The 27,991-nt window shown below is 37.0% G+C and overlaps 1 protein-coding gene across 2 annotated transcripts in view; it reads right to left on the bottom strand.

Moving 5' to 3' along the window:
* Nucleotides 1-27,991, bottom strand: part of adamts6 (ADAM metallopeptidase with thrombospondin type 1 motif, 6) — an 80,389-nt gene that overhangs the window by 18,366 nt on the left and 34,032 nt on the right. For both annotated transcript variants that reach the window (XM_042732217.1, XM_042732216.1), the window contains 8 exons: nucleotides 22,751-22,858; nucleotides 19,524-19,669; nucleotides 16,468-16,531; nucleotides 12,827-12,929; nucleotides 10,758-10,891; nucleotides 5,655-5,778; nucleotides 1,967-2,047; nucleotides 135-298 (listed from right to left, as the gene is read on the bottom strand). In XM_042732217.1, coding sequence (XP_042588151.1) covers nucleotides 135-298; nucleotides 1,967-2,047; nucleotides 5,655-5,778; nucleotides 10,758-10,891; nucleotides 12,827-12,929; nucleotides 16,468-16,531; nucleotides 19,524-19,669; nucleotides 22,751-22,858 — 924 coding nt within the window. The remainder of the gene's footprint in view (nucleotides 1-134; nucleotides 299-1,966; nucleotides 2,048-5,654; nucleotides 5,779-10,757; nucleotides 10,892-12,826; nucleotides 12,930-16,467; nucleotides 16,532-19,523; nucleotides 19,670-22,750; nucleotides 22,859-27,991) is intronic.

Genomic DNA, 27,991 nt, shown 5'->3' with positions numbered 1-27,991 from the left:
CCTACATAAGTGTGCATCCTACATAGTGCTGAGCATGTGAACGACCTGCCAGGCCAAATATCCAACATATACTTCTAAAACACTAGCACTAAAAACACTACTGTATCCTTCAGAGTAAATAAAGTTCGACTCACCATAACCACCAACTTTTCAATGGTGGCCCCTAAAGCTTCCAGCGACTCGGGTTCATCAGTCGGCCTCTTGTAGTGGAAGGCTGTTCCTGCAATGTCAAATTTGCGGGGCCAGTCGATGGTCCAGGCTCCGTTGATGTAATAGTCATCCCCCTCTGATTTCAAAGCTGTGACAAGCGAGAGCTCCAGTTAATAACCCGACACGAGCGAGATGCTGCCAAGCAGAGAGAGTGATGTCATCGCTGTCATTCATCAACATGATGAGCTTCGTCTTACAGAGGAGCTCAGGCTTCCTGATGTCATGGGCAATTTTCACTCTCGCTTTCAGACGCTGTGCAGCTTGTAGATCTAGCTTACCAAGTTCAGGTGAAAGTCTGCTTTCCTTACAAATAACGTAACTGCTCAGTTGTCAAAACAAAGATCTCATCTTAAAGCATAACACACCTCAAAATATTCACTCTTGTCTTGATTCAGATGGGGCTAAATTGTAGAAGAACAACCTAGATGTGTTTTACTCACTCCAGCTCAAAAGAGCACCATTTATTTTTCTTAAACGTACACAAAGTATTTTTCAAACAAAGAAATTAATGGTACTTTTAATAAATCTTTCAAATGGAAACACTAACATTGAAGATTAGGATGTTTTATTACACACTGGGCAGCTCCAAATAGCCAAATATTATCTTGGTACTAATATTTGGCTAAAGTTTTAAAATCGATAACACACTATCATTTGTGAATTAAATAAAAAGAAAATGACGAGCATGAATTCCTTTTTCCCATAGAACAATAAAGAAGACGTTTGGCAGAATGTTTAAACTGATCTTTTCCATGCCTGAAAGTAGTGACTAGCTCTAAATGGGACAAAAAAGCAATATAAAAACAGTATGATTTGTACATGTGTGACTGAAAAGACAAATTTAAGTCAAATTTCAAAATTCACATTTTAAAACATAGTGTGTCAAGGTGTGTCATAACGGTAAGATATCGATGGTACCAAATGGCAATTGGTTCTTGCAAATCTTTTAACTAAAAGTGACATTGCATGTTTTGATATTCACCATACTTGAAAGGGTCCTTCAAAACCTTTTCTTTGAACTGAAATAACTGAAAATAATGAAATTGTATGCCCTCAAACTATCAGTTATATGACACGTTGGGCAAAACCATCCAAAGATAAGAAGACAGTTGTTTCAGTTAGAAATGAAAAGAACTGACTGATGTTAAACATCAAATGAACCAATTCTGCAAGCTTGCTTTCATTATTAGCCAAATATTTGTCAGACATTAAGGATCTCAAGGCCATTTCAAAAGATTCTCACTTTAAACAGGGCCATGTGTTTATATTTGACAAATGTGGCATGCATGTGAACGTCTGAAGGAGACAAAATGTGTTTTACAATTTTCTTAAAAACGTTGCTCACAAGCACTTTGGCGCTAACGTTGGCCACCGCTATGCTAGAACATCAGACAACTTATCTTCCTTTCAAACGGCCTCTTCATCAACATGATAGACAACAAAACCCAACAAGCTGTCATACACACTAGCTATATTTATGTTTGCACTCAAAACAACTTAATTGGACCCGCTTGTTTGATTGTTTTAATTAGTTACATGGCTGAGAACCATGATGGTTTTACTCAGCTTGCGGTTGGGAAAAGACAAAAGGCAAAATCAAGACAATGAACAAATATAAGACATGAGAGCCAGGATGGCTGTCAGATTGATCCAGATTTACACCCACAACAAAGCCTAAAACAAACCATTTCACCACTTTTGTACCCAGTGTGGCTTCATGAACAAAGCTTCCAAGAAGATAAATACAAACACTCACCGATGTAGTTCTTTGACACGGCCACTTCCCTGATTTCAATATGAACCGATCCTTTTGGTATCTGGACAACCTCCATATAACCTACAAAATGCACAGTTTGGTTTAGAAAATGAAGCAAACGTTGAATTTTGCTCGTATAACAGCACAATTTGTAGTTGTCTGTAAATGTACATACATGTACGTTTTGTTTTAGCAGCATGTTTTTAGCATCATGAGTGCCACAAACCACAATGCCAGGTCATGATGGTCGCCTAATCAACTAGTCAGCCCAAGATATGTATTTAGTTGTTATATTTTTTAGTCTCACTTAAATTAGCATGCTGTGCTTCAATTAGCATTAGCAATCTGTGAGAGTAAAGTTCCTAAACTACATCATGCACATTCAGTGTCTTACACTGTTTTTTTAAGTATCTAACCACAAGATTTGAAAACATTTTTTATTTAATTTGTGTAGTTTCCTAATCATAACTCATAAGAAAAACAAACGTTTTGTTTGAAACTTTTTCATGCATTTTTACTTCCGAGAACATCTTCATTTGTAACCCATCTTTAAACCTTAATGACTAATTCTTTTTAGTTGCATCTAGTGTTTCTTGTAAACTATTCAGACAAGGAGAATTTGAACAGAATCCAAGCATGTTCAAAGAAAATCTAACTAACTTAGCAACAGCAAATTCATTACAAGGGAAGAATCTACACCGTACCCTTAACTCCCCCTTAAAGTTTCAGATGATTTACCAGCTATACCTTAAAAGGAGAAAACAGTCCCTTACTACAGAGAGTACTTTTGGATGTGGCCCGACAACGTGTGCAATATTACAGGTTTTATTGATTCTCTCACTGGATGCAATTAATACTCATATATTGTGTTACCACTTCTATTTTGACAACTTGTTTCTTGACCCAAAAACAAAAGCTTTATCATTGGTTGTCTGATGAAAAAAACCCACTGCATTTCCATGAAAAATGTCAAGCTTGGCCAAAGCACCCCGTTGGCCCCCTGACAGGAGCCACTGCCAAAAAGACAATGCGTTCCTCCGCTCGCTTGTGCTGTGCTTTCTTCAAGTGGGATTTCTCTAGTGGAAAGCGATTAAAAACTTGTCGCGTTTGGCAAGCGTGCCGCGCTCTCTGGAATGGGATTCTGAAGGGAGAGATCGGTCGTGGTGCTCCTCTTCTTTCATACAGCTCAGCAGTGGCTTGAGGATTTCGCCACATTTTATTTTACGTTTTTGAACAGCTTCAGAAATGTCAGATACTAACTGTAAGGACAGTTGCTCTAGATATATGCTTGAAGCCCAGTGGTGATGGAACTTCTTAAGACCCCTGATTTTCTTTTGTTCTTCACTTAGGCGTAAAAAGAAGTTTGCAATTAACATAAGCAGCAGTTTACAGTTAGTGAACACCCTGATGCCAAAATATGTAAATGTGTGCAGCCAGTGTTGAGGAAAATGGTTACACTTTATTTTAAGGTCCAATTCTTGCTATTAACAAACTATTACCTACAACTTTTGCCTCAGTAAAATCCTAAATTCCTGCTTATTAATAGTTAGTAACGTAGTTGTTAAATTTAGGTATTGGGTAGGATTAGGGATGCAGAATATGTGCTTTATAAGTACTAATAACCAGCCAATATGTTAATAATAGACAATAAAAAAATAAACAATAAAAAAATTAGAATTGGTCCCTATACTAAAGTGTTACCGGAAAAGTTAGTTTTAAAAGTAATGCATTGCAATATTGAATTACTCCACAAAAAGTAACTAAATGCATTAGTTACTCTTTATAGAAAGTAATGCATTAAGTCACCTGGGCTGGGCTCGCTTATTTGTTTTTAAATAACCCAAAAGTTATATTTTTGGGAACTGTAAAGGTGTAACGGCCAAACGATGTATTTTGCATGCATCACGTTTTAGTGCGGTGTGCCCTTTAAGAGACTGATCACTTCACTTGTAACGTACGCTATGTGGTGATGACGTAGAAGGACTACATGACTGCGTAATGAGAACCACTATGGATGATAAGTACGCTGCCTTCCTCTCGTTATAGTTTCTCTTTACTTTATTTGTAGCGCCAAGAAAGAGTTAATCTCTCATGTATGAGAGGAGCGCGTTGCCGTGTACCAGCCATTAAATGTGTGGAACACCAACTCCGCGTTTTCTATCTCTGTCATTTAATGCATTTAACGAGTTATACAAACCAAAAATGTAAAGGCCATTTCACACCAAAAGTGAAATTAATTCGCTTCAGGCCAAAGGAAGTGGCTCTACACCTAACTCCCAATTTCTTTTACAAAAAATGGGAAGCAAAGTAACTTGCACTACTTATTTGAAAAAGTAACTCAGATGTCTAGTTGTAAATTTAAAAATAATATGTTACTTCACTAGTTACTTGAAAAAAAAGTAATCTGATTACGTAACTTGCATTACTTATGCAAGTCTGTTCTGTGCACTTTGTTGTCAATCACAAAATATACACACAACAAAAAACACAGGGGTGAGAAACAGCAGTTAAGAAAGCACCTGATCTTTGTGATGTGAATGTTTGCACATCACATTTATTTATACAGCACATTATACAATACATTGCTTTAAAGCAGCATGACCATATGTATTTTTTCCCCCAGACATGCCCTGGCCAGGATTTGTAAATGACCTGAAATGTCCAGGGTTTTCAAATGTTTTCATGCTTGCTGAAAAGCAGTCTGACTGATAGCGTGCAGGCATTGTATATAATCAACCAATCATGGCATGCAAGAATGTGGGATCTACAGAGATTTGTCATACCAATGCAAATACATGTACATATAACGTCTGAGGACAGTAGATGAACAATGTCAGAAACAAAGCTAAAAACCTGGCATTCCACGTCAAGGTGGGTCACACCTACCTATAGCATAACTGCTATGGATCAATGGTAGTTCAAACGTGTTAACCAGCTGGAGCAAACTTTTCTGGAAAGTTTGCTTTGGGAAGCTGTTTCCAAGTACAGAAACAAACTCCAAGCGAATTTCGGTTTGGTCTGATTTTGCTCGAATGACATCACACCAATTCATTCTTTGATTTCGCGTGAGGGGGCCTTTAGTAACTCTCCAGTTCATGGTTCAATTTGGCCTATGATCAAACCTTCCAATATTTGTTTTACACTGCACCGGGACAAGACCAAAGGAACCAGATGAGTCCTCTGCACAATCTGATTTTGCTGCAGCCTGAAATTGAACTGCTGGTTTTGTCTGGTCAGAGGAGAACTGGCCCCTGACTGAACCTGGTTTCTCCCAAGGTTTTTTCTCCATTCTGTCACCGATGGAGTTTTGGTTCCTTGCAGCTGTCGCCTCTGGCTTGATTAGTTGGGGACACTTAATATCCAGCGATATCGTCGACTTGATTGCACAGATATTATTTAAACTGAACTGAGCTGGATGATGACATCAATGAATTCAATGATGAACTGCCTTTAACTGAAAATTTAGTTTACTACTGTCATTCTGCATTATTGACACACTATTTTCCTAATTAATACTGCTTAAAAGTGCTATATAAATAAAGGTGACTTGACTTGACTACAGTACTTACCTAGTAGGCTGTCTAACACATTCTCATGGCAATGCGTAATAGCTCATATGAAATGGTGAAATGGTAAAATATTGCATATGTGTTATTGACGATGAGTGTACAATCAGTGACCTCCTGACCTCCTCTGGGCAGCGAATCGTTGAACAGTCCTTCGGTGACCTCACACGTGCTGCCGTCGCCTCCGCACACACGGCATCTGTCCTCCTTGGCATCTGAGCCCAGAATGTTATCACAGCCAACATGCTGGAAAGACACACAGGCAGGGTGTTTCAGTGCAGGGGAACACGGTCGAAGCGTTCTCAGACCATGACTGTCTGATTCAAAGAAAAACATGTCATTCACACACAGCTGTATTGAGTCAGAGTATGACATGAAAAGATGAATGGTTCTGGTTTTGCTTCAGGACCGTGATTTTACACTGGACATCAACACAGTAACAAAATTATTTACAGCACTGTACAAAATTAAATAAAAATGTCCTTTAAATCAAACATTGAAATTTGTTGATATGACAGGCTGATTATGAAAATTGACATTTTTGTAAGTGCATAAACAATAGCAGAAGCATGAGTAACAGTATTTATATTTCTAGTGTTTTGTTTCTAAATGTCAATTGAATTTTGTTGGTTTTATGCTCTCGGCAGCCAATAATTCACCACACAAAACACATTGTGGTCGGCACAAACCATGTTTATCCATGTTGTGTCAAATTTTCTTTCATCTTGCATGGTTTTGTTCATGAGGGCATGTCACGCAACCTGTCCATGTTGGCAAACTTGACAACCTTCAAACAAATCAAACAAAAAACATGTGAAAAAATACCAAAAAACCATACAGCACGACACAACACACAACCTTTGATGTACAAAAATGGCAATATGCACTAAATTAGTACCATACTGGTTTACCGCCGATATTGTGGATATCTATATGTACTGTATTTTAATTATTAGTATCAGTTGATATGGTATAATTACTTGTGCATGCTTTAGTTACCTTCATCCAATGCTTATAAAAAAAAAAAAAAACTGGTAATTTAAATGTCATCTTTAGCAAATATGATTATTTTTGAACTATGCATTTTTGAAATAATTTTTGAAGATTTTTCACATTGCACATTATAATGTTGTGATCCCTTGATTCATTTATTCAAATGATTGATTTAAGTGCTCATGCAGAAATTCTTCAGTGTGTTTTTGTAATTATTTGTTAAATATAGAACCTGTTTCAAAGGACAATAAATCCTACACAATTTTTTCCCATTTATAGACAATTATATGCCCTAGTAAAAATAATATATTTAAAATACATTTATTTTATACTAAGTATAGTCCTATAATATAATATAGTTCTATAGAAATCTATTATCATATTTACTGACAAATCGCTCAAGACTTACTGATATAAAAATGATAGTTAAACTTTATTTGTTGAGTATCAATGAGCACAATAATTTCTTAATATTAAGCCTAAAATGTGTTTAAATGTCACTATGAATAAGGATTTTATGGTCTTTGAATAATATCGGTCTTTAAATGCAAGATATTATAAAGTGTACCTGAAGTATACTTGCAATAGTTCCACTTTAGCACAATCAAATATACTTCAGTGTATCTTTAGTTGGACTTCAGCAATACTTTCACACAATTAAAGTGCATTAAGCACAACATTAATTTTAGTATAGTTTTAGTATAGTTTAATATACTTAAAGTACAAATGCAGGGTATTTTTAATAAGTACATAAATATGTAAATATATGTTGTAGTACACTTAGCATGAAATAAATGTATTTCAAATACATTTTACTATATTTATTTTTCACTAGGGTGGTTAGTTGCATTTTATTATCTGAATTTAACATTGTTTTCTCCCTGCTCAAAAAAAGACAGGTGACCCATTTTTGGGTTCTGACTGACCAGCTGTGAATCACTGGACTAGACATAAGATTGATTACTGTTTTGGATATTCCCTCTGCAACCCCTGTGCATGCCTTTACTTGCATTATTATTAAACGGTAAGAATCTCGTCCAAAACGCAATGAGAGGTTGTTGGGTGCAGCACAGATCGATTCCTTTGAGTTTAAAAGAACATTGTGTGCACTTCATCGCTCCAGATCAGATCAAAGAGGAAACCTTGGGGATCAATTAAAATAGTATCTTAAACCACATAAATCAAGGATGCGGACAACAATGTGTGAGACTAACTGTAGACAAAATCTTTTCTACACAGAGTTCAAAATCCATTTTAACCCTAAAATAAACAAAGCGTAGAACTATTACATCAATTTGGTTTGTTATACAAATGATATTGTAAGTGAATTAAATATTACTCTCCAGCGGCTCATCCGCCTTTTTAACTAACTTGGGAAAACACAATTCGATTCCAAACTGTACTGTCCTGATAAGAGGTTCAGCCCCTTCAACACCAGCCTTTATTTAGGCTTCATTGTTCTGTGTAAGTGATTGGCTACGTTCTGTAGACTGTCCATCTGAGACCGTTAGTGTCTGATAAACAAAGATAATGCAACATTTTAGACCACAAGGGCCACATAAAAACAGAAATCTATGAAATATTGTAGAAACAAGCCACTCTGCACATTTTTACATTACATTTATGGATTTGGCAGATGCTTTTATACCAAATCACTTATCAGTTATTCACTGGGAATCAAACTTATGACATTGTTAGTGCTTATGCTACCAAGAATGCTTGTTTTTAGTTTCTAAAAGCCAAGTAAATAAAGTAAATAAAATGTCATTCGACAACAATGTAGAGCACTACTTCTTGAAATATTTCTCTTGGGAACATGTTCTATTTCACATATTATCTTTTAAGGCACTATAGATGAATACGGTGACATTTTTTGAGAGATATCACCATATTTTCCCAGTTAATCACAGTACATGAAGACAACTGTTTTGTATTACAAAGTTTAAATATTCAAATCAGACATTAACTAATATCTAAAGATGCACTAATTTACATACGTTTCCAGAATACTTGAAAAAGCCAAAATTCTTCTTTCAGTCTGTTGTCGTATTAGAGTTACAATTTTTACAAGGAGATTTTGGATTTCTCTTTTTATCACAAAGAAAATACTGTGAACAGCCAGAAAAAAAGTACATTTTCACCATATTTTCAGGCATAAAATGTTATAAATCAGGCAAAAGAAAAATAAACAAACTCCTTGAAAAACCCTTCAGAATAAAGATACGTTTGGTGCTTGTAAGTGCTGCTGAAGTGGATATTTCTGGCTCAGTGCACGGAAAATACTCACTTTAAGAAAATTACATAAATAATTTTATGATGCAAATACACTGTAATACAATAAATGCCATTTTAGAGAACATTTTAGATGACTTCATTCCACGTTATGGAAGCAAAAAACACAAAATCTCAAAATAGACCTGTGCATGATAAAACAATGTTTTGTGTCCTGCCTTAAATAGTAGCATTCAGTGTATAACGCACAGTATGCAGTACGCTAGAACTTCTGAACTCAACCATAGTGTGTTGAAAACAGTATGCAAAAGGTGGCCTGATAATATAATACTTGTGGCAAAACCATTGCATGCTTTTGTCTCCAATCTCCATTAATTTTTTTTTAGTTGTTAAAAAAATGCTGTGGTACAAAAGGCCAAACCTACCACAAATTTCATTTTTGGGTTTTTAGGTGACGATATACAAGAACTTTAGCTAGATGCTAATGCTAACATGCCAAACAGTATATAACAAGGGACATCAAGATGTAATTTACATTTCAGAACTACTGTAAGTTACCTCACTCGTGTCTTGAGTGAGTTGAATGCATATGGGAATTGAGATGTGGCTTTTAAGAACTATAAAATGGCATGGTAATGTTACTTACTAGGGATGCATCGATCCGATACTCGGGATCGGTATCGGCTCCGATACTGGCATTTTCTGCTGATCGGGTGTCGGTCAGACGAGACCGATCCAAATCCGATATTGTGCGTACACTATTCTGTGTTATTGTTGAGCCCCACGGAAGGCACAAAAACATTAAAAAGCACCAAAACGTTTTCGAGAACATATTTCAAGTGTTCTGAAGCTGTTCCATGTGAGGCAATCAAACTGCGTGTCGTGTTCAGTTACTACAGTCAAAACGATGAAACTCTCTTCAAGAGCGCACAGTAACTGAGGTTTAAAACTGTTCAAATAAAAGGCTCAATAAACTAACACACTGATTTAATACACTACGTATCAATATCTCTTCCTTTTGTACAAGTGATGTCCGGTTCGCGAACGAATCGTTTGATTTAACCGGTTCTTCTAAGTGAACCAGTTCACCAGATCGGACTGAATCGTTTAAACCGGTTCGCGTCTCCAGTAAACATTAATCCACAAATTATTTACTTTTTTAACGTGGCCAACACTCAATCTGAGTCGAAATAAACCAATATCCCGGAGTAATTCACTTACTCAAACAGTAAACTGACTGAACTGCTGTGAAGATGAACACGAGCCGAGCAGCTTGTGTGTTGTACTAACTGTTCTATGTGGACTCGGAGGGCTGCGCAGCCTGTGCACTGTGACTCCGTGTTGTTTCAAGCTCATCATTCTGAGCACGGGATGCGCATAAGCGCTCTGTGCCGCTCTGCATTGGTGCCTTTAGTATTATAATACTTTTCTGCGCAATCAAAGATTATTAATAGTCTTTCTTGTTCTGTCCTATCTATCACACGTTGCTGCCTTTAGTACTGTCCTATACATTTAAAAGAAACGTCTTTTAGGTTTCTATAAAAATGTACATACTTGTCATTAAAATAACTTACAACAAAAAAATCAATATCAAACATTAAAACATAACCAAAACTTATACACATTCACTTTTAAATAAAAATAAAATATTTCACTAGATTTTATAAAATTATTGTGCACCTGTGATTTTTCTAGAATCTAGAGTATCTTTTGCTGCCGAATTATCTACTAACCTAGTTTATAACTTGTTGTTTATATGTAGTAGATTGTGTTTAACACACAAAAGAGTGATGATCATGTCAACACAGAGAGGAAATTCTACATTGATTAAAAAAAAAAAAAGACTGTGCTGTTTTCGGATTGGATCGGTATCGGCAGATACTCAGAATTTTCAGTATCGGATCGGTTCGGTTCGGTTCTGAAAAATGGTATCGTTGCATCCCTAGTATTACTACAGTACATTGTCAGATTTTCTTCAGGCACTGCAGGTGTAGACTCACCTTGCACTCTCCATTGATGCATATGTCCAGCGAGTCGGCCTGGCAGCGCGTGCCGTCGATGACGGCGGGTGAACGTTCGGTGTAGAAGTTGTAGCCCTCAGCCAGACAGTTCAACGCACACGGTTTCACTCCACCTGACAAACACAGCGAGTTTATCGTCAAACAACTGATGTCACTCTCTCAAACACCACTGGGACCTTTTATCAGGTTATTGATGGGCCCCAAGGTCCTCAAGAACTCCTTCACGGCCCTGCATTGTCAAAGAGGCCGCCACAATTTATGTCATACGATAAATTGAAAATCTGTACGCATTAACCGAGTCAATCTCTCGCCACACCAGTGCATTGATAAGTGATTCGCAGACTGCTTTTCTTGCAACTGTCTCGAGCCAGGGCTCTCAGACGGGGCCCACGGTTTTCTTTTATGCCTTTGTTGATATTAACAATCCAGTCAAAGCACTCGAGCACAAGAGAGGCATTACTCATAGTGGAATCTGAACGTTTTGCCTGACATCATTACTGCAAAGACACGGGGAGAGATTAACAGAGCTGCCAACAAAAATCATGGAGACATCCACAAAGGTTATCGCAGACTTTACAAGTGAAGTTCACCTCCAAAATGAGTTTAAAGAGCCAAACAATTGGTAATGATCATGCTTATTACAGGGCAGCGAGATAAGGAGATGATTGAGGCGACTGTGAACTTCCTGTCAGAATGTTTTGGAAATGCCTCTTGCAGTTTTTCTTTGTTTATTGGGTTTGGGCCATTTTGTTGTAAACAAGAAATGCACCCTTCCCTCTGGCTTTCCGACTGCACTTTTTTTGTTAAAGCAGTCTGAAAATGCAACAAAAAAAGGTTAAAATGTTGGGAGGTAGTGGTGGTGTTTGATTATCACTGTTATTAATTAAATTAAATTATATGCCGATGAAGTAAATGAATCACAATAATATTCTGAGAAAAGTTCCCAAGTGAAGATCATCTGTAAACATTACATAGAGCAGATGAAAGCATTGAATCAACAATTTAAAAAAGTCATCCATTTATTGCTTGTTTTTTTTTTTTATTAACTTACTATTACTATTTTTATGAAATGAAATAATAAATATAAAAAGCAAATACTAATAAAAATAAATATTAAATAATAAATATAAAAAGGTAAATATTCATTAATCATGCTGTCATATATATATACACACACATTTGTATAAACATTAAACAATATTACACTCTTGTTTGTGTTAAATTACTAATATAATTTTGTTTTATATTTACTATTTTTAAGTTATTTTTAATAAGTATTAAGTTGCAATAAAAGAATGTTCACAAAAACCAGTGACTTTCTTTCTTTCTTCTTTTTCTTTCTTTCTTTCTTTCTTTCTTTCTTTCTTTCTTTCTTTCTTTCTTTCTTTCTTTCTTTCTTTCTTTCTTTCTTTCTTTCTTTCTTTCTTTCTTTCTTTCTTTCTTTCTTCTTCTTTCTTTTTCTTTCTTTCTGTTTTGGTCCATACAGTGAAGTCAATGGGGTCCAAACCAACATTAGACTCCATTGACTTTTGCTGTATTGCAATCAATCAATCAATCAATCAATCAATCAATCAATCAATCAATCAATCATGCATACATACATACATACATAGATATATAAAGTAAGTAAGTACCAAATAACATCCCAAATAACAACGTTTATGTGCCACAGAAGAAAGTCTTACAGGTTTGGAATGACATGACAGTGAGTAAAGATGACAGAATTGTCATTTTTGGGTGGACTATTGCATTACATTGACAGGCCTAATTGTCACACTTTAATTTGTAGATCTGATCTCTCTAAGAAACCTGTGTACATATACAGTCATACACACACACACTCACACAGACTAGCGATACATGGTGTTCTAGCTGGAATCTGAAGAATTTTCAGCCCATCAAAGAGACGTTCACAGTGTTGGTGTTAGCAGGGTACACAAAGCAAGCCAGTATGTATACTGTGACTGAAGCCCAGACTTTGGGAAGGCTGTGGGAGAGAGCGGCTCCCTCTGTAGCCCATCGCTCTGGGTGCTGGGCTGGGAACCTACCTCCAGTGTAAGGCTTCCAGTTGTAGTACTTCCCACGGAAAGACATGTTGTCAAAATCGGCGCACTGCTTCTCCCTAAAGTCACGTGATCCTGCTGGACAAGCCTGCGATCAAACAATCAAATATTTGGTGGTGAATGAACCGTTGAGGCCTTTCAGATGGTACTCTCATTTATATTAAATTAACTTATAGAGTATATACTGTATAATACTTTCATTTTATCCTACACTGAACAATATTAAATAGTGTCACAGATTCCCAGCCTTCAGATGAAACATTTTGGGTTCCACAAAGAACCTTCCAGTGAACAGTTCTTTTTTCTACTCTAAAGAACCTTTTGTAGAATTTAAAGATTCCAAAGATGTTAAAGGTTCTTCATGGAACCACAGATGCCAATTAGGAGTCTTTATTTTTAAGAGTGTAGGTAATGTAGGGGATGTTTTTTGAGGTGGCCAGTCTTATTTGGGCACTAGAGTCAGACATATTATATTTAATTTTGGCTAAAAACTCTGATGGTCTCATTTCACCACATGATATTTTTCTCCATTGGTTGATATAATACTCCCTGGCAAACTCCAGACATGGTTGCACAAGGTTCATTTTAAGTAATGGTTATTTTTGTACCACAATCCCACACAGGTCGATGTTGTGCAGAGCTCATGATTTGGTTGACCGGTGCACTTCTACTCCATTCTCAGCTACTTAACTCCTTCAAACTTCTCATTGTCTTCTGCGTGACGTCTCTCACAGGTTTTGATCTTCTGAGTTTTAATAAACAATACATCCATAAACCAAATGTGCCCACATATTCATTAAAACACTTGAAAACATAAAACAACTAAACACACTTATTCAATCAAAAAACACTTGATTGCTTACACTTGGATAACAAGTTTTTACATATACATGTAATATTTTATTAAAAAAGTAATATATATATAAATATATATTTATATATAATATATAATAATGTTTTTTTAATATATAATATATATATTTTTTTTTTTTTCAAAGGTTATGTCTGTAAACACTTGTAAAAATATATATCTAAATCTATATTTGGATTTTATTATAAGAAGTTAAAGAAAAAAAGGAAATGGGTAAAAAAAAGTAAAATGTTAATTTAAAAAAGTACTTTTGACGGAATTGACTCATTTGTGAATACAAATGATCACAGCCTTTTGTTATAAAAAAAATCCCTTCTCTGAAAAATTGATGTAAAACATGATGAGCATTGTGTAATGAACTGTCAATGTTATTTAAACATTATTGCCCTAAATCCAATTAAACTTTAATATGCGACTCGACTTGGCCTCTTTCCATGGCAGCATTGTTATTAACCCTAGTCACCATGTAAACTGGCGGATCATGGAGTCAGCAGTGAGCGAAGGGGTGCGGATTAGCTCATTGTTTTGAGAAGTAAAACAAATGATAGCAGACCTTTGCTTGGTACTGAACAATGGCCGTGGCTGGAACCAGAGCCACAGGGGGGCCATATCCTCAATGACTTAATAATTTCAAAGCCACAGCCATAATAAATCCAGACGCTGGAATGCCCCACATAAACACGCCAGAGAGTGGTCCTCAACCCTTGGTTGTCCCCTTCAAAAGCTTCGTTTGGATTCCAGGAGGTCAAAAAACTAATTACGTTATATCTGTGATGGGGTCTTTGTTTAATAAGCACCGAACCAGTGCCGAGCTGCTGTCGAAAGCTTCTAGAATCTGATCGGATGTCACCAATAGTGCATATCCACAACACGTTTGTGTTGGACAACACACGTTCATTTCTAGTGCTTGGGGGTGCTGTTTGTTTTCCAAAGTACACATTCGCTGCTTGTGCTTAACTGTTATTTTTAAGATTTGTGGTAGAAAGGCTGCCTAACAAGCTCAATTTTCACCTTAAAGACCTTATAAAGGTCTTTCCTTTGAAACAGGAAGCCACGTGACACTAAAGACTGGAGTAAATTACATTTTAAAATAAATTTAAAACAATTATTTTAAAGTGCAATAATAGAGCTGAAACAACTAATCGATTTAATCGATTAAAATCGATTATTAAAATAGTTGTCAACTAATTTAGTAATCGATTCGTTGCTAAATAATTTTTATTTGCCGTAAGCGGCTCATTTCGTGCATATTTTAAATCTGCGGTGAACAAAGTGTGGCAAGTAATGAGCCACCGGAGGTTTTACCTCAGCCCAGTACAGCAGGAGAAGCAGCGAATAGCCAATAGCTGGCCTCGTTTTATGCGCCACGTGCTTCCCGCCACAGCGTCTCTCTGCTGCATTCAGCGTGATGGGTGAGGCAGGCGGCGGTGGAGTAAGCTCGAGTAAGAAAAAGAAAAAAGCGGACGATAAAACTAATCGGACGAAGTCATCCAAAGTGTGGGAGCAAAAAGAGAGCAAGCCTACCTGTTAAGCCCTGAACATTTGGACATGTTGACCTTTTTGCACTGCAATGCAAAGTTTTTCTCAAATAATAAGTGAATAGTGTTCTGCATCATTTCCCACAGGTAGTCGAATTCCTGTCAGTTCATGCATAAGCTGTTTTGTTAACATTTTATCGCTTTATTACATTTTTGAATTTTGCACTGTTATAAGGACCACTACATATTTAAATCCGATGAAAATCACAGTGTGCAAAGACTTTTATTTGTGCAGATTCTGCAGTACAATGTTGTTTGCAAATGTTTAGTCGTAAAAGCTGATAACATTGCTTTTTAACAATTAACCTTTAAAGCTTTGTCGTTTACCCAGTTCATAATTCAGTTATCCAGCATAATTATGACTGACTGAGAGAGGTTAATGTTTAAATGTATTTGAAATGCACTTTTTTCTAAGTATTCACTGCTCTTTTCACACAGCAGGTTTTTTGTGTGTCCAATTTTTTTTTTGGACAACCTTCTGATGGATTTTACTTTAAATTTTACTTTAAAATGTGAGTTCCATTCAGGTTTCATGCCATTGGCACTTTATTGGAAGGATTGTTTACAATTTCACAGCATAAGCTATAAAGCTGTTTCCCAGTTATAAGCTGTGTGTTTACAGGAAAAAAATATAAAATGCAATTTACCGCAATTTTAATTCTGTTTTATTCTTATTCTTCGTGATAATATGTTCTGAAAGATTCCTTAATAAGCTTTGTTCGGGGTGTTAAACTACTTTAGGAGCCCTAAGGACTGCCATGGTGAAAACATTATTTGAAATCTCCTTGTGAAATTTGCTAGAGTATCTATGGGTCAGTGTTTTGATTGCAGAAGAGTTCGACAAAGGATAACTAACATAATAAAACACAACTCCAGGTATGTTTTTGATGAGGATATGACAATGCAAAATGGTTAAAATCTCTAAAAAGTCTATGTTGAATGATAAAGACCCTTTGTTAATAATTTACTTGGGGGAAAAAATGAGCAAAACTAAAATATAAGTACATAAACCGATTCATCGATTAATCGTAGAAAAAAACTACCTAAAAATCCAATAACAAAAACATCACAAAGTTTATAAAAAAATAGAAATATATATTGTATAGAAAACAATTATTTTAAAGTGCAATAATATAAACAATACTAGGTGTTTTAAATGTTAAACAATACATCAAAATAATTCTTCTGACAAAGAAAAACTAAGAGCTGTAACTCACGTCAGTGTTACATGATCTGTAGCGCTTCCTCTCTCCGAGGCAGTACTTCCCTCCGCCTGTCGGCCTGAAAAAATAGGAATAAAAAAGGCTCATGAGGTACCATCATGAGAAAGAGGGAATCGAAGTAAAAATGCATCAACACGCCATTCCAGTCAACACCGGCCAGCATCTGTACTGCATTTGCTTTAGCAGAGCAGGGCAAACGGTCCAGTAAGCTCAACCTCAACACGCAAACACATACTTCCAGGTCGTCTGCAGAAGTTTAGTGTTCAAAAGATCAGATCAGGTCATCAGATCACACAAACACAGCCATCTTTTCAGATCTGGGTTGACTTTGCTCTTCTGTTCTGATCTCTGATCAGTTTAAAGCTAATGTGTGTTAAAAAAAGAAAAAACTTATTAAAAAACCCTAACATTTTCCCAACACTGTCTGAACCAATGATGTGAGATTGGGGCGGGGCTTTCTGAAATATATGAACGCTAAATTCTCACCCTTCTGACTTTTTTCTTGCAATTCTGGGATAATAGCTCACAATTCTGTATTTTTTTTTCTTCTAGTAATTCTAAGAAAAAAGTCAGAATGGTGAGACAAACTCATTGCGATGAGATTGCAGATACGAGTTAACGTCACAATTTCTTATCAGAATTGTGTTTTTTCAGAATCTCTCGCAATTCTAGAAAAGTAAAAAAAAAAAAAAAAAGTGCATGTGATTTGCATTTAGTCAATAGCATGCTAAAACAAAATGCTATTACAGGTCCTACTCCTATTACGTTTATGCACTTAAATGCATGCTCTCATGAATTTGTTTTTCTAGAGCATGGCATCACTGCTTGCAGCTATATTTATGTTTGCAATTCTGCTATATGCCAGCAGGAGCACAAAAAGCACATCACCTTTAAATAAACGCAATCCAGACGCTATCATTTAAGAAGCGAAAAATCTCTGCAATGTAGAATCACCAAAAGTACCTTTCAGCTAAAATCAATGTGTAATTTCAGCCTTACATGGAGTTCCATTGTTCAAGAGCAAGATGTCCCTCAGGCCAGTGATTTCCAATTGTATAAACAATAATCCCCATTATTAATAACCGGGCCCCTAATAAGCCCCTCGAGTATCCACGTGGTCTATCAAGGTTGACTTCAGTCCCATAAATGGACATTCAGAAAACTCCTCAAGCCACAAGCAAATATGAAAAGCAGTTTCCATTTGTGTTTGTTTGACAGAGAGCTCCAGATCTCCAGTGTCTGTTCAGGTTGTTATGACCAGCAGGTCAGTGTGCACTGTTTCTCATTGTCTTATAAATACTTGATGTATGCATGGTCCAGGTCTCTCTCAGTGAACGGCTGAGCATTTCTCCGCAGGTTATTTTGACCCAGGAGGGCAGTGTAATGAGGTTTGCCAAGGCTTAGGTGATTCTGGGCGTCTGGCACCGAGAGCGGCTGGTTGTGCTGTTTTCTCAGGGCCCGTTCTTAATGAATGCTTTCCAGGGCAGCTTGGCTTGAAGTGCTTGGGTTTCCTTTCTCTCGGGTAGCCAGGTTTTAAGGGCCGATCATCTTACACAGGTGTTACATATTACACCGGCCACACTCCCGCCACTGTCTACAGCGAGAGCATGAGGATAGACATTTCTGCAGCCACCAGGAATGAAACCTAAACTCCATCTACATCCAAACCTATTTTGAGCTCCTGTGGCTACCTAGGAAATCTTTGGAGAAACTGGCAAGATCAACAAATATCTATTATGTTGGCATGACAAACCTGAGTTTAGGTTTTCATAGTGCACCCAAAAATGACACTTCTGTCATCATTTACTCACCCTCGTGTTGTTCCAAACTTGTATGAGTTTCTCTCTTCTGTTGAACACAAAAGAAGATATTTTGAAGAATGTTGGTAACCAAACAGTTGCTGGTAGCCATTGACTGCCACAGTATGGAACAAAATACCATGGAAATCAAAGGCTACCAGCAACTTCTTTTGTGTTCAATAGATGAAAGTAATTAATACTGTTTTGGAACAACATGAGGGTGAGTAAATGATGACAATTTTCATTTTTGGGTATCTACTGCACAACCATTAAAACATTTTTAATACAGTGCCTGGGATTGCTAAGCCTTTGTGTTTTCTCATCATCTCAACATTTTATATTTTAGTTAAAATATTACAAATATTTTTAATGCAGTGCCATGTTTTTTTTTTCTGCAGTTAAAAGTTTGGAATAATAAGGATTTAAAAATTCACCAAGGCTAATATTTTCAAAAATTATAACAATTTGAAATAATTGTTTTGTATTTGAATATTTTTTTAATTTATTTAAATGTATTTATTTATTTACTCCATTTATTTCTGTGAAGGCATAGCCGAATTTTCTCCTTTTCCTATCAAATTATTGTTGATGCTCAATGATTATTAATTGTTCTTATAGAGTCTATTTTAAAATATATTCAAATAAAAAAACATTTCTTTTAAATTGAAATAATATTTCACTAATATTTTTTTCTGTACTTTTGATCAAATATCCAGCTTTGGTAAGCATAAGAGACTTCTTTCAGAAACAATAAAGATCATAATTATTTCAAACTTTGACTGGTAGTGTACCTAAGCCTGCAACATTTGGGTTGATGCATACTAATTTGCAAGTGAACCCTAACAATGCAAACACATTTGCAAAGGTTTGTGGGTAAAAAAGGTTCATTGTCTACTGTTAATAACTTGATTTAGGAAGCAATTCACACAGAACCACGAGGGTTTCTGTTGGCCAACAGTGAATGCACATGACTAACTTGAAGCCATTACTAAATTTGGAAATATTTCTCACACCTCACAGGAAATTCCAGATTGCACGAAGTCCTATTAAAATGACTGGATTTTGCTCACAAAAAAGTAAACAAACAAAATCGCTGAACACCAGTAAATGCTACTGCACCTAAATAGTATGTCATAACTGAAGTTGTGATATCAGTCCAGTCTTGATTTGTGCATAGAAAGTGTGAGCTGTAGTGAGATGGACTAAATAGGGACCCATTCAGTTTGGTTCTGGCTTACTTTGCCTACTTACGCTGGGCTGTCACAGTGTCGCATGGAAGAGGAGACGCCGCCGCCGCAGGTACGACTGCACTCGCCCCATGAGGTCCAAGGTCCCCAGCTCCCATCTACGCTCTGCGGCCACGTCCCAAACGCCACACATTCACCCTGATAGCACCACTGATACACAGATATCCAGAAAATTATTATAAAATCATCTTATCTGCTGTAGGATTGCATTTGCATTTCTATATTAAAACTGGTACATCATGAATGCTATGGACCTTTTTTATTTTTTTTATTTCCAGTGTTCTCAGTTGGGAAAAATTCTACAGTAGTGAATAAAAAACAAAAACACATATAGCACATTTGCCCTTTTTCCATTTCATTTTTCCAAAAGAGGAAAAAAACACAGAGACTGATTACATTTATTAGAAGAGAGAAGGATGTCAAATAGTATGTAGTGTTCACTAGTTTTCTGTAATTTAATGTCATAGCAATAAAACACAAAGTGGAGATTTATAAATGGACAAAAATAAATGATAAATGATTCCTTGTTACATGTGAAATTGGTTGTTCATCATGTGTTTTTTAAATACAATAGACTTTCTACAGGTAAGTTTTAATGTTTTATAACTGGTTTGTGAGGTGCATTACAAGACATAGTTGATAAATAAAATACTTTTAAAAAGCATTATATATACAGGCGGTAACACTTTATTTAAAGGTGTCCTTGTTACACGCTTCATGTACTTACTAATATAATAACAATTAATAATGCATAACTGCATGCAAGAAACAGTAAAAACAAACCCTAAAAAAAAAAATAACCATAAATAAAGTACAACCAAATAAAAAATATTACTCAGTACTTAAATGTATAATTACACTGTAAAAAAGGACACCTTAAAGTGTAACCATACAAGTTTCAAGTAAAGTGTTACTGAACATTCTCTTGCTCAACCTTACAGTAATCGGTATGTCCACCAAAGTAAAGCGCAGCTCTCATTTGAGAGATGTCTCTAGGCTAAATCTTGTTTTGTGTAAACAGTGTCTTTACCTACTGTCCCTAATCTGAATTCACTCCAGAATAAAAACAGACTCAAGGCTTTGTAATGTCTCAGGACCGCATGGACTCTTCTCAAGGCAAGATCTCATAATCCATCCAGCCCAGGGGACGCGAAGACAGGGATTGGAGACACTGGAAACTGTCGTCACTGTGCAACTGTGTCAGTAGGTTAAGTTCTGGCTCTTTCTCACTCTCTCCATCTGTCTGGAGGGATCTGGATGGTTTGTTCTTGTTCTCAGACTCTGTTTCTTTCTCTCGTCCACAGACAGAGAACTTGGCAAGGGAAAGGCTGTGTCCTCAGCTACCAGTGTCAGAAATCAGGGTAGTGTGCTAAGACACTAGCAGGCAGGTCCAAAATAACCTCTTAAAGAATGTCTTATCTAACAGACGCGCTGCTGTAAAGCCTAGTGAGCGGCCTCCGTAAGCATCATTTTAAGGTAGTATATAATATGCATGCGTTGAAGGCTGTTTAAAAAGTAGGCAGGATGATTATTCTGCTCCCTAATAAAATGTACTTTGTTTTTTAACAACACTCCAAAGGCAGCATCACATACTGCATTGTGACATACTCGGTGAAAGCTTGACAATGAAAGTAAAACTTCATTTTTTTAAGGATTTTTTAATAAATAACAGAAACAAGTGACATAAATAATGTAAAATACATATACATATTAATTAATAATTCATTATATATTGTATAGTTTAGAAATAAGCAAGTGATGTATGGTTACTTTAGAGAAAGGTCAAAAATTGTTTACTTTGTGATAATTATTGCTAAATGATTTGTTGATATATTACTGGATTAATGGATGATTCCATTGCTGATAACTTATAGATACATAATAGCATAAGTGCCTGATATAATGCTGATAAAAACAATTTATAACGTATATAATATAATATAATATACATACAAATGCTTAAATGAACACTTAACGAATACATAAAAATCTTTTTATTCATATTCACTATTTTAATTTTAATTTTAATTTAATTTTCTAAATTCATTTTAAAAAGTAATATAGAAATTGTTATCTTTTACAAGACTTTCAGCAGATTATGGACTTTTAAAATATTCTGAAAAACGTTATTGCATTTTACATTTTTATTAATCTTATAAATAACAATAATAATTAATCATCTGAATAATAATATCTCAACAATCTTATTTAATCTTACATTTTATTTTATAAGTATTTCAAATTCATTAAAATTTCAAATATACATAAATAGTTGATTACCATTTGACAAGAGTGCCAGCAGATTATGGAACTGAAAATGAATTTTTCGTAATTTGTCCAGTGTTGGCCAATGCAGATACAGTAAATTGGCTAGTATATCACTAAAAGTACATTATATATCACTATTACTGTCACTATTATTATAAAACACTGATAAATCAGTGCATTTATTGAGAAAGTAAATAGAGTCCATTTTAATTTCATGTTGTCACATCACATTTAAAGAAAGAGTGGAAGAATGTCTTCAGCGACAGATTAGGAATAATCTCTGCCTTGAAACTGGTGGCTTTCTGGCATTGTGCTTCCTGGAGTTTTCGACAGTCATTCTTTACGACGTGACAAATTCATTATCAGTGGCGTTGGTGATAGCATATTCAGTCGCATGTGTGGTCACCCCGTTTTCTCTTTCCATTCCTCATCTTTCTGGAGCTGGCAGGGCCTCCACTCCATTACACGCTGGGTGAGAAATGGCTGACATTCGTATTCCTTTGATGCGGACCCAGCCAGGGGCAAACATAAGTACGCCACCCGCTAAAAAAAAAACAGTGGCTCAACCTGGGGCTCGCTGCTTGTCCAAGACAACGCACAAGAGCTTGGCAGTAAATAGATCCAGTGAGCGAATGGTAACAAAGACTGACAGCTCCTGGTCCTCGTCCATTCTTCCTCTAGAGCCATCCTACGAACGAGGACAATGGCCACTCTAATCTTTGTTAGTACTGTCTCTCTAACCTGGACTGGCAGAAATGTGAACTGATGACCCAAACGCTGTGTGCATGAGTGAACACTGGGAATAGGCTTTCTTATTCCCATATGGTACAATGAGAGCAGGGACAAACGCCACACCCGGAGCCATTCTCTTCTCTCATCTGTCAGGAGACCGTTTCCCACTACCTGCCATTTCATAACTTTTCACATTGCATAAATCTTTCTGATGTTGGCACGCTGACTTACCCCCTTTTCAATGGTGCTGGTCTGGCACAGGGTTCCTTCTGCTGCGGGGATACTGTTGGTGACACAGCGGTTACTTTTGCTAAGGCACCAGAGCTCTCTACACACTTCCTAGGAAAGAAGGCAAAAGCAAGTTGGTCAGAATAGATTAATTCTCAAGGGACAGAAAAAATAGACACGAGACCAGAATACTGTGGTGGACCGGTTTCCCCACCAGACTTTTTACAAGGCCGCATGAAATTGCTTCATTTCTGCATTGAAACAAGATGTTTGGGCGATGCATACTGAAAGGACCTGTACCTTTTTAATAGAAAATAGGCAATATCTAAACCAATTAATAAAACACAACTCCAATATCTTCACAACACTTGGATTCAAAATAACACAAAAATGTTTGCAATTCTTAATGTATTAACCGGTGAAGTATGGTTGCGGCATCTTTCAGCTACGAGTGAAATGCGAGGCGGTGGTCTGAGGTTTGCAGTTACCCCACGAACAGCGGCCCTTCACTGGCTCAGATTTCGCCGCCACGAGAATTAGCACAATTTCGGTCAAAAGCGATTACAGAGAAGGGTTGATTACACTTAAATTAAAATGCTACTTTTAAATGTAACATTTTTTTGTGTCTAAAATGCTTGTCAAATGAGTTAAAATGTATGTAATATTGTAAACTATGCTGTGCATTCACCCAAATAAATTCAATTTGTCTTGTATTTTTGTACATGTGTTCTTGCTTAATCATAAATGTTCATCTTTTGATTATTGCTGTTGCCTCTAGTAATTCTATGTGGGATTTTTAATTTCCAGACCATTTTAAACCCGCAATATAATAATTTTTAAACAACAGTTTACTTAAATAAAACTACCCAGCATGTTGGGTAAAAACATTTAACCCAAGCAGCTGGGTCAAAATAACCCAGCACGTGTTCTGTCCAATATTTTCCCAGCACTGGGTTGCTAAATAACCCAAGTTGGGTTGTGTTTAACCCAGCAATTTTTAGAGTGTAGCGAAACTTTGGCTAAATTGTGCAAGGTCACGTCTAAACCAAGCAGCTTAATATTGGTAAACACAGTGAATTTTTGGGTTAGACGTTCAACAAACTTGAATCCATGTGAAATCTGTGTATCTCGTGAAATTCCTAATCACATGGAGTCCTATTATGACTGCATTTCACCTGTGTATTTTAGCAGTACAAAGGTAAATCTCACCTTAGCACATACATTTTACCAGATAGTTACCACACCTGTTGCAATATAACCACCATTTTTTTTTTCAAATGAAGCAATAGTCATATGGGATGCATTGTGGGTAAAAGCAAGTAAAAAATCATTTCTGACTGTGTAGTGTGACCACACCTTAAGTATATAAGCTTTATTTAGGGCTGCCCACCTTATAGTCGACAAGAAAATGCTAAAGTTGACCACATTTTTTTTAGTCGCAGAAAAAAAAAATCCACAGGAAGTGGCGAAGTCATGCATTCTGCGACGAAAGATTGTTAACAGCTGCTCTATGTGATAATATACAGTACATCGGCCAGGGCATCCAAACACTCGCCTATCATTCATCGACCACAAATATGGATTATCAGCTGAAACGTAAGTAGTAGCAACTTCACATGGCCGCTCACTCTAACGTTAACCTATAAAATGTGCGCTATTTCAGTGTTTGTGCGGAATGATTAGCAAGTTAACATTTTTTGGTCATACAAATAATAACTATAAGTTAACATTTTTTGGTCATACAAATAGGAGTTATACATATTTGTAAGCTTGAAAACTGTTCTTTTATTTGTGTGCAGTCACAATAACAAAAAAAACTTTTGATTTTGTAAATTAATGAAAGCAAACAGGGCGTGCGTGTGCGTTCTGCCATCTCATAACGGTCTTTGAACTTGATCACGTCAAATAATAAAACGAAACTCCGTGTATACTTGCCTCAGGCATAAAAAATATAGGCCTAACTACAGAAAGCAAAATGTCTTTTAAATGAATTAATTCAGATGGAAAACAACTATTCTCAGGTGATGTGATCTGTATGAAAAATTAATATAGGGGCAGCACTGAGGAGATTGTCAGTTCATCACTGCAGCCGAAAATACAGCACACATGGTTGATCAACAAATTATTAAAATGTTAAGGCAGTATCCTTGCTTTTTCCTGATGCATTCCTAATCATTACTTATGCCAGTGTGCTGTGTGGGAAACTACATAGGCAATTAAACACTCATTACTGTGATTTACGGTTTATTAATATAAACGTGCAATTAGTCTACAAACCGCTTAACAGAAACGACTACTGGTCGACCAGAAAAATCTTTAGTTGAGGGCAGCCCTAGCTTTATTACATGACATTTTGTTGCTAATGTAGATTTGTCTGAGAATCAGTAGGATTTCTGATTCCCTAAAATTTACATCACTTCATAAGGTCAGTATAGAAGTTGAAATTGTCAGTTTACATTTTTTAGAGCTGCCTTATAAGTATTTGACAAATGCACCAAAGAACTAACTTCCATATGCTCTAAAGGAACCATGCTGGGGTTTGAAGTTTGAGCATAGGAAGACATAAGGCTTTCCGCACATTACAAGTGTAGCTTTGTAGAACCCCGCATTAGATTTCCCATTAAAGTGCACCAGCTCCCTTTAAAGCCTGAACTTCACAGGATTTACAGGACAGAGAAGTGCCCCCATGAAAAAGACTTACGATAGGGAGCACCGCCGCTGACCCCAGGTCAGTAAATAAGACTCAGCTGCCCAGCCCATCCAGATTAAATAAAGCGGTAAACTGCCACTCTCAGGTTGCAAAAGCTCCACCTCTGCGGCTGGTTTTAATAAGGTTTCCTGCTGGCCCATTCAAGATGCCCATGCTGAGAAGGTCAGAGGGGTAGGCTTGACCAGCGAGACCCCAGCACTGACGGCTTTAAGATGGGAGTGCAGGTTAAAAATGGGCTGAATTCACTAAGACCAAAGTAATTACTGCTATTGAACAGTTTTAAAATTTTAGTTTTAATGTTATGGGGCACTAAGTGGCTGGAATAAGAAATTCAATATGAAAAAAACATATAAAGGATCTTTAGATTTGTGGCTATCTGTGCTAATTTTTACAAAGTGTTCCATTTCAGTCATAGCTTTGGGCTTCTGATGGAAATATACTCTAAATATATTCAATAACTCTTTCTATGTAACACTTTTGTTTAGTTTTAGTTTCATGTTTTCATTGTGTTTTGGTTATGTCTTTCTTGTTCTGTCATCTGACCTATTTTCTCTGTCTGTTTAATTACTCACCTACTCAACTTTCTGTTCACCTGTCATTTAGTTAATTATTTCATTAGTTCCAGTTTCTTTAATCCTTTGTCTGGTATTGTCGTGTTGTGTTTTACACACTGTTTCTTTTGTGTTTCTTCTCTACTGGATTCACTTTGATTAATCTAATAGATTTCTTTTGAATTATTTTGTCTACCTTTGTCATTCTTTGACCTAAACGTGACTGAATAAGGGACCCACTGATAAAGAGGAAGTTTGCCTCGATTAATTTTGGCCTGATGGGGAACCCCTTTGACCCCAATGGGGCGAAAGTATTTTTTTTCCAAGGAGGAAGGAACCTGGAGGCATATTGTGGAGGAGTTCATTGTTGCCAGCCACCTCGTCATCTGCAGTGACAATTAGCTTACAGATGGATATTGGGTTGGACTGGATGACAAGATCAGCCTGGTGATGCTTCGGGGAAACTCTTGCTGGATGCTGGCCGGGTACATCAACTTCACCTTGTGGGTCGTCAGATCTTGTTTTACTGTGGGTGATGTAGTGGAGGATCCCGCTGCCAGCTTCTAACCCCACTTACCATCCCTCACATCATCCCAGAGCCAGGACCCACTGCCCAAGTCCACAGTGGACAAAGAGCCAGAGCCCACTGCAGAGAGACCCTGCTCATCCCTGCCATGGAGATCTAGACTGAGATGGAGCCAGCAACCACATTCTTCCTGGAGGAGGAGAAACTAAGCTAGTGCTTCCCACCCTGCCCACCCATGAACCTTCTTCCTGTATAAGTGTATCATCATCTCTGATCCCACTGAGCTCAGAGTCTTCATCATTGTTGATCCCACATAGTTCAGAGTCTTCATTGGCAACAGTCACATCCAGTATGGAGTCTTCATTGTTACTGATCTCACTGCTCAGAGTCTTCATCGCCACCAGTCTTGTCCAGCACAGAAAGTTCTTCATCATCACTAGTTCATTCCTGCACAGATGGTTCTTCCTCACTACCAGCTCTGTCCATCACTGAGCTGACTCAATCACCCTGTCTTCCACTCCTGCATGCTCCCCTGAAGTCCCTCTTCCCTTCTTGCTTGCCTCCCACTCCTCAGCTCCACCATGCCCTCCATTCCGCCTTTAGGATTTTGTGGCTCCACCACAGACCAAATAGCCCCTCATACCACCTCTGCCCATAACCAACCATCCACCAACCCACCCCATCTGCTCCCCGGCTCTACCATGTCGCCTCTTCTCCAGGCTCCTTGTCCCGCACCGTCCCCACCTGGTCCCATCTAACCAATCTGGCTCCTCCATCCCTCTGGTTACACCTCGGTCCCCACTTGCTCCATCTTCACCATAATTCTCTGGTGCCCTGGATCCTCCTCGTCCACTCGTCGCTAGGACTATGCCTTGGCCTCCTGGTCCTTCATCGTTGCCTGGGCCTCCTCATTGCACAGTGTCACTTCAGCCAGTCAGGCTCAAGTTTCCACCTTGGCTCCTCCCTCCATTGGATCCACCAGGGATCGCCTCCATCATGGCCATCTCCTGGGCTGCCGTTCTATCATTCTATCATTTAATTATCTTATCTATCATTCTGTCTCTTCGAATTATAAATATTGTTTAGTTTTGCACTTTTGTCAAATAAATTATTATTTAATTATCATTAATTAAATAGTTTTGTGCAGATGAAAGAAAATGTTTATGTTGTGTATATATTTAATTAATCTTATATCTATGTATATGATGTGTTTGAGTAAGTTGATTAATGATACAGTCTTCGAGTGAGTCTTAAGACATCATATGCAAAACATTGACAAACTCAGCAGACCTCTATGCTGAGTTTGTCCATGTTTTGCATATGATGTCACAAATTCACTCATACAAATAACTCATAAGTAAAAATACCTTAATATCTGAAAAGTCCAGCCTCAAAATGATCCAGTCACAGTGAAACTGTTGAGACCACCTTACCATACTAGGTGCTCTCCACTGCCA

The sequence above is a fragment of the Cyprinus carpio genome, chromosome B10 (assembly GCF_018340385.1).
Source record: "Cyprinus carpio isolate SPL01 chromosome B10, ASM1834038v1, whole genome shotgun sequence".
In the NCBI taxonomy this organism is placed as follows: Eukaryota; Metazoa; Chordata; class Actinopteri; order Cypriniformes; family Cyprinidae; genus Cyprinus; species Cyprinus carpio.
Note: the sequence above shows the minus strand (reverse complement) of the source record. Positions and strands in the feature narration are given on the sequence as shown.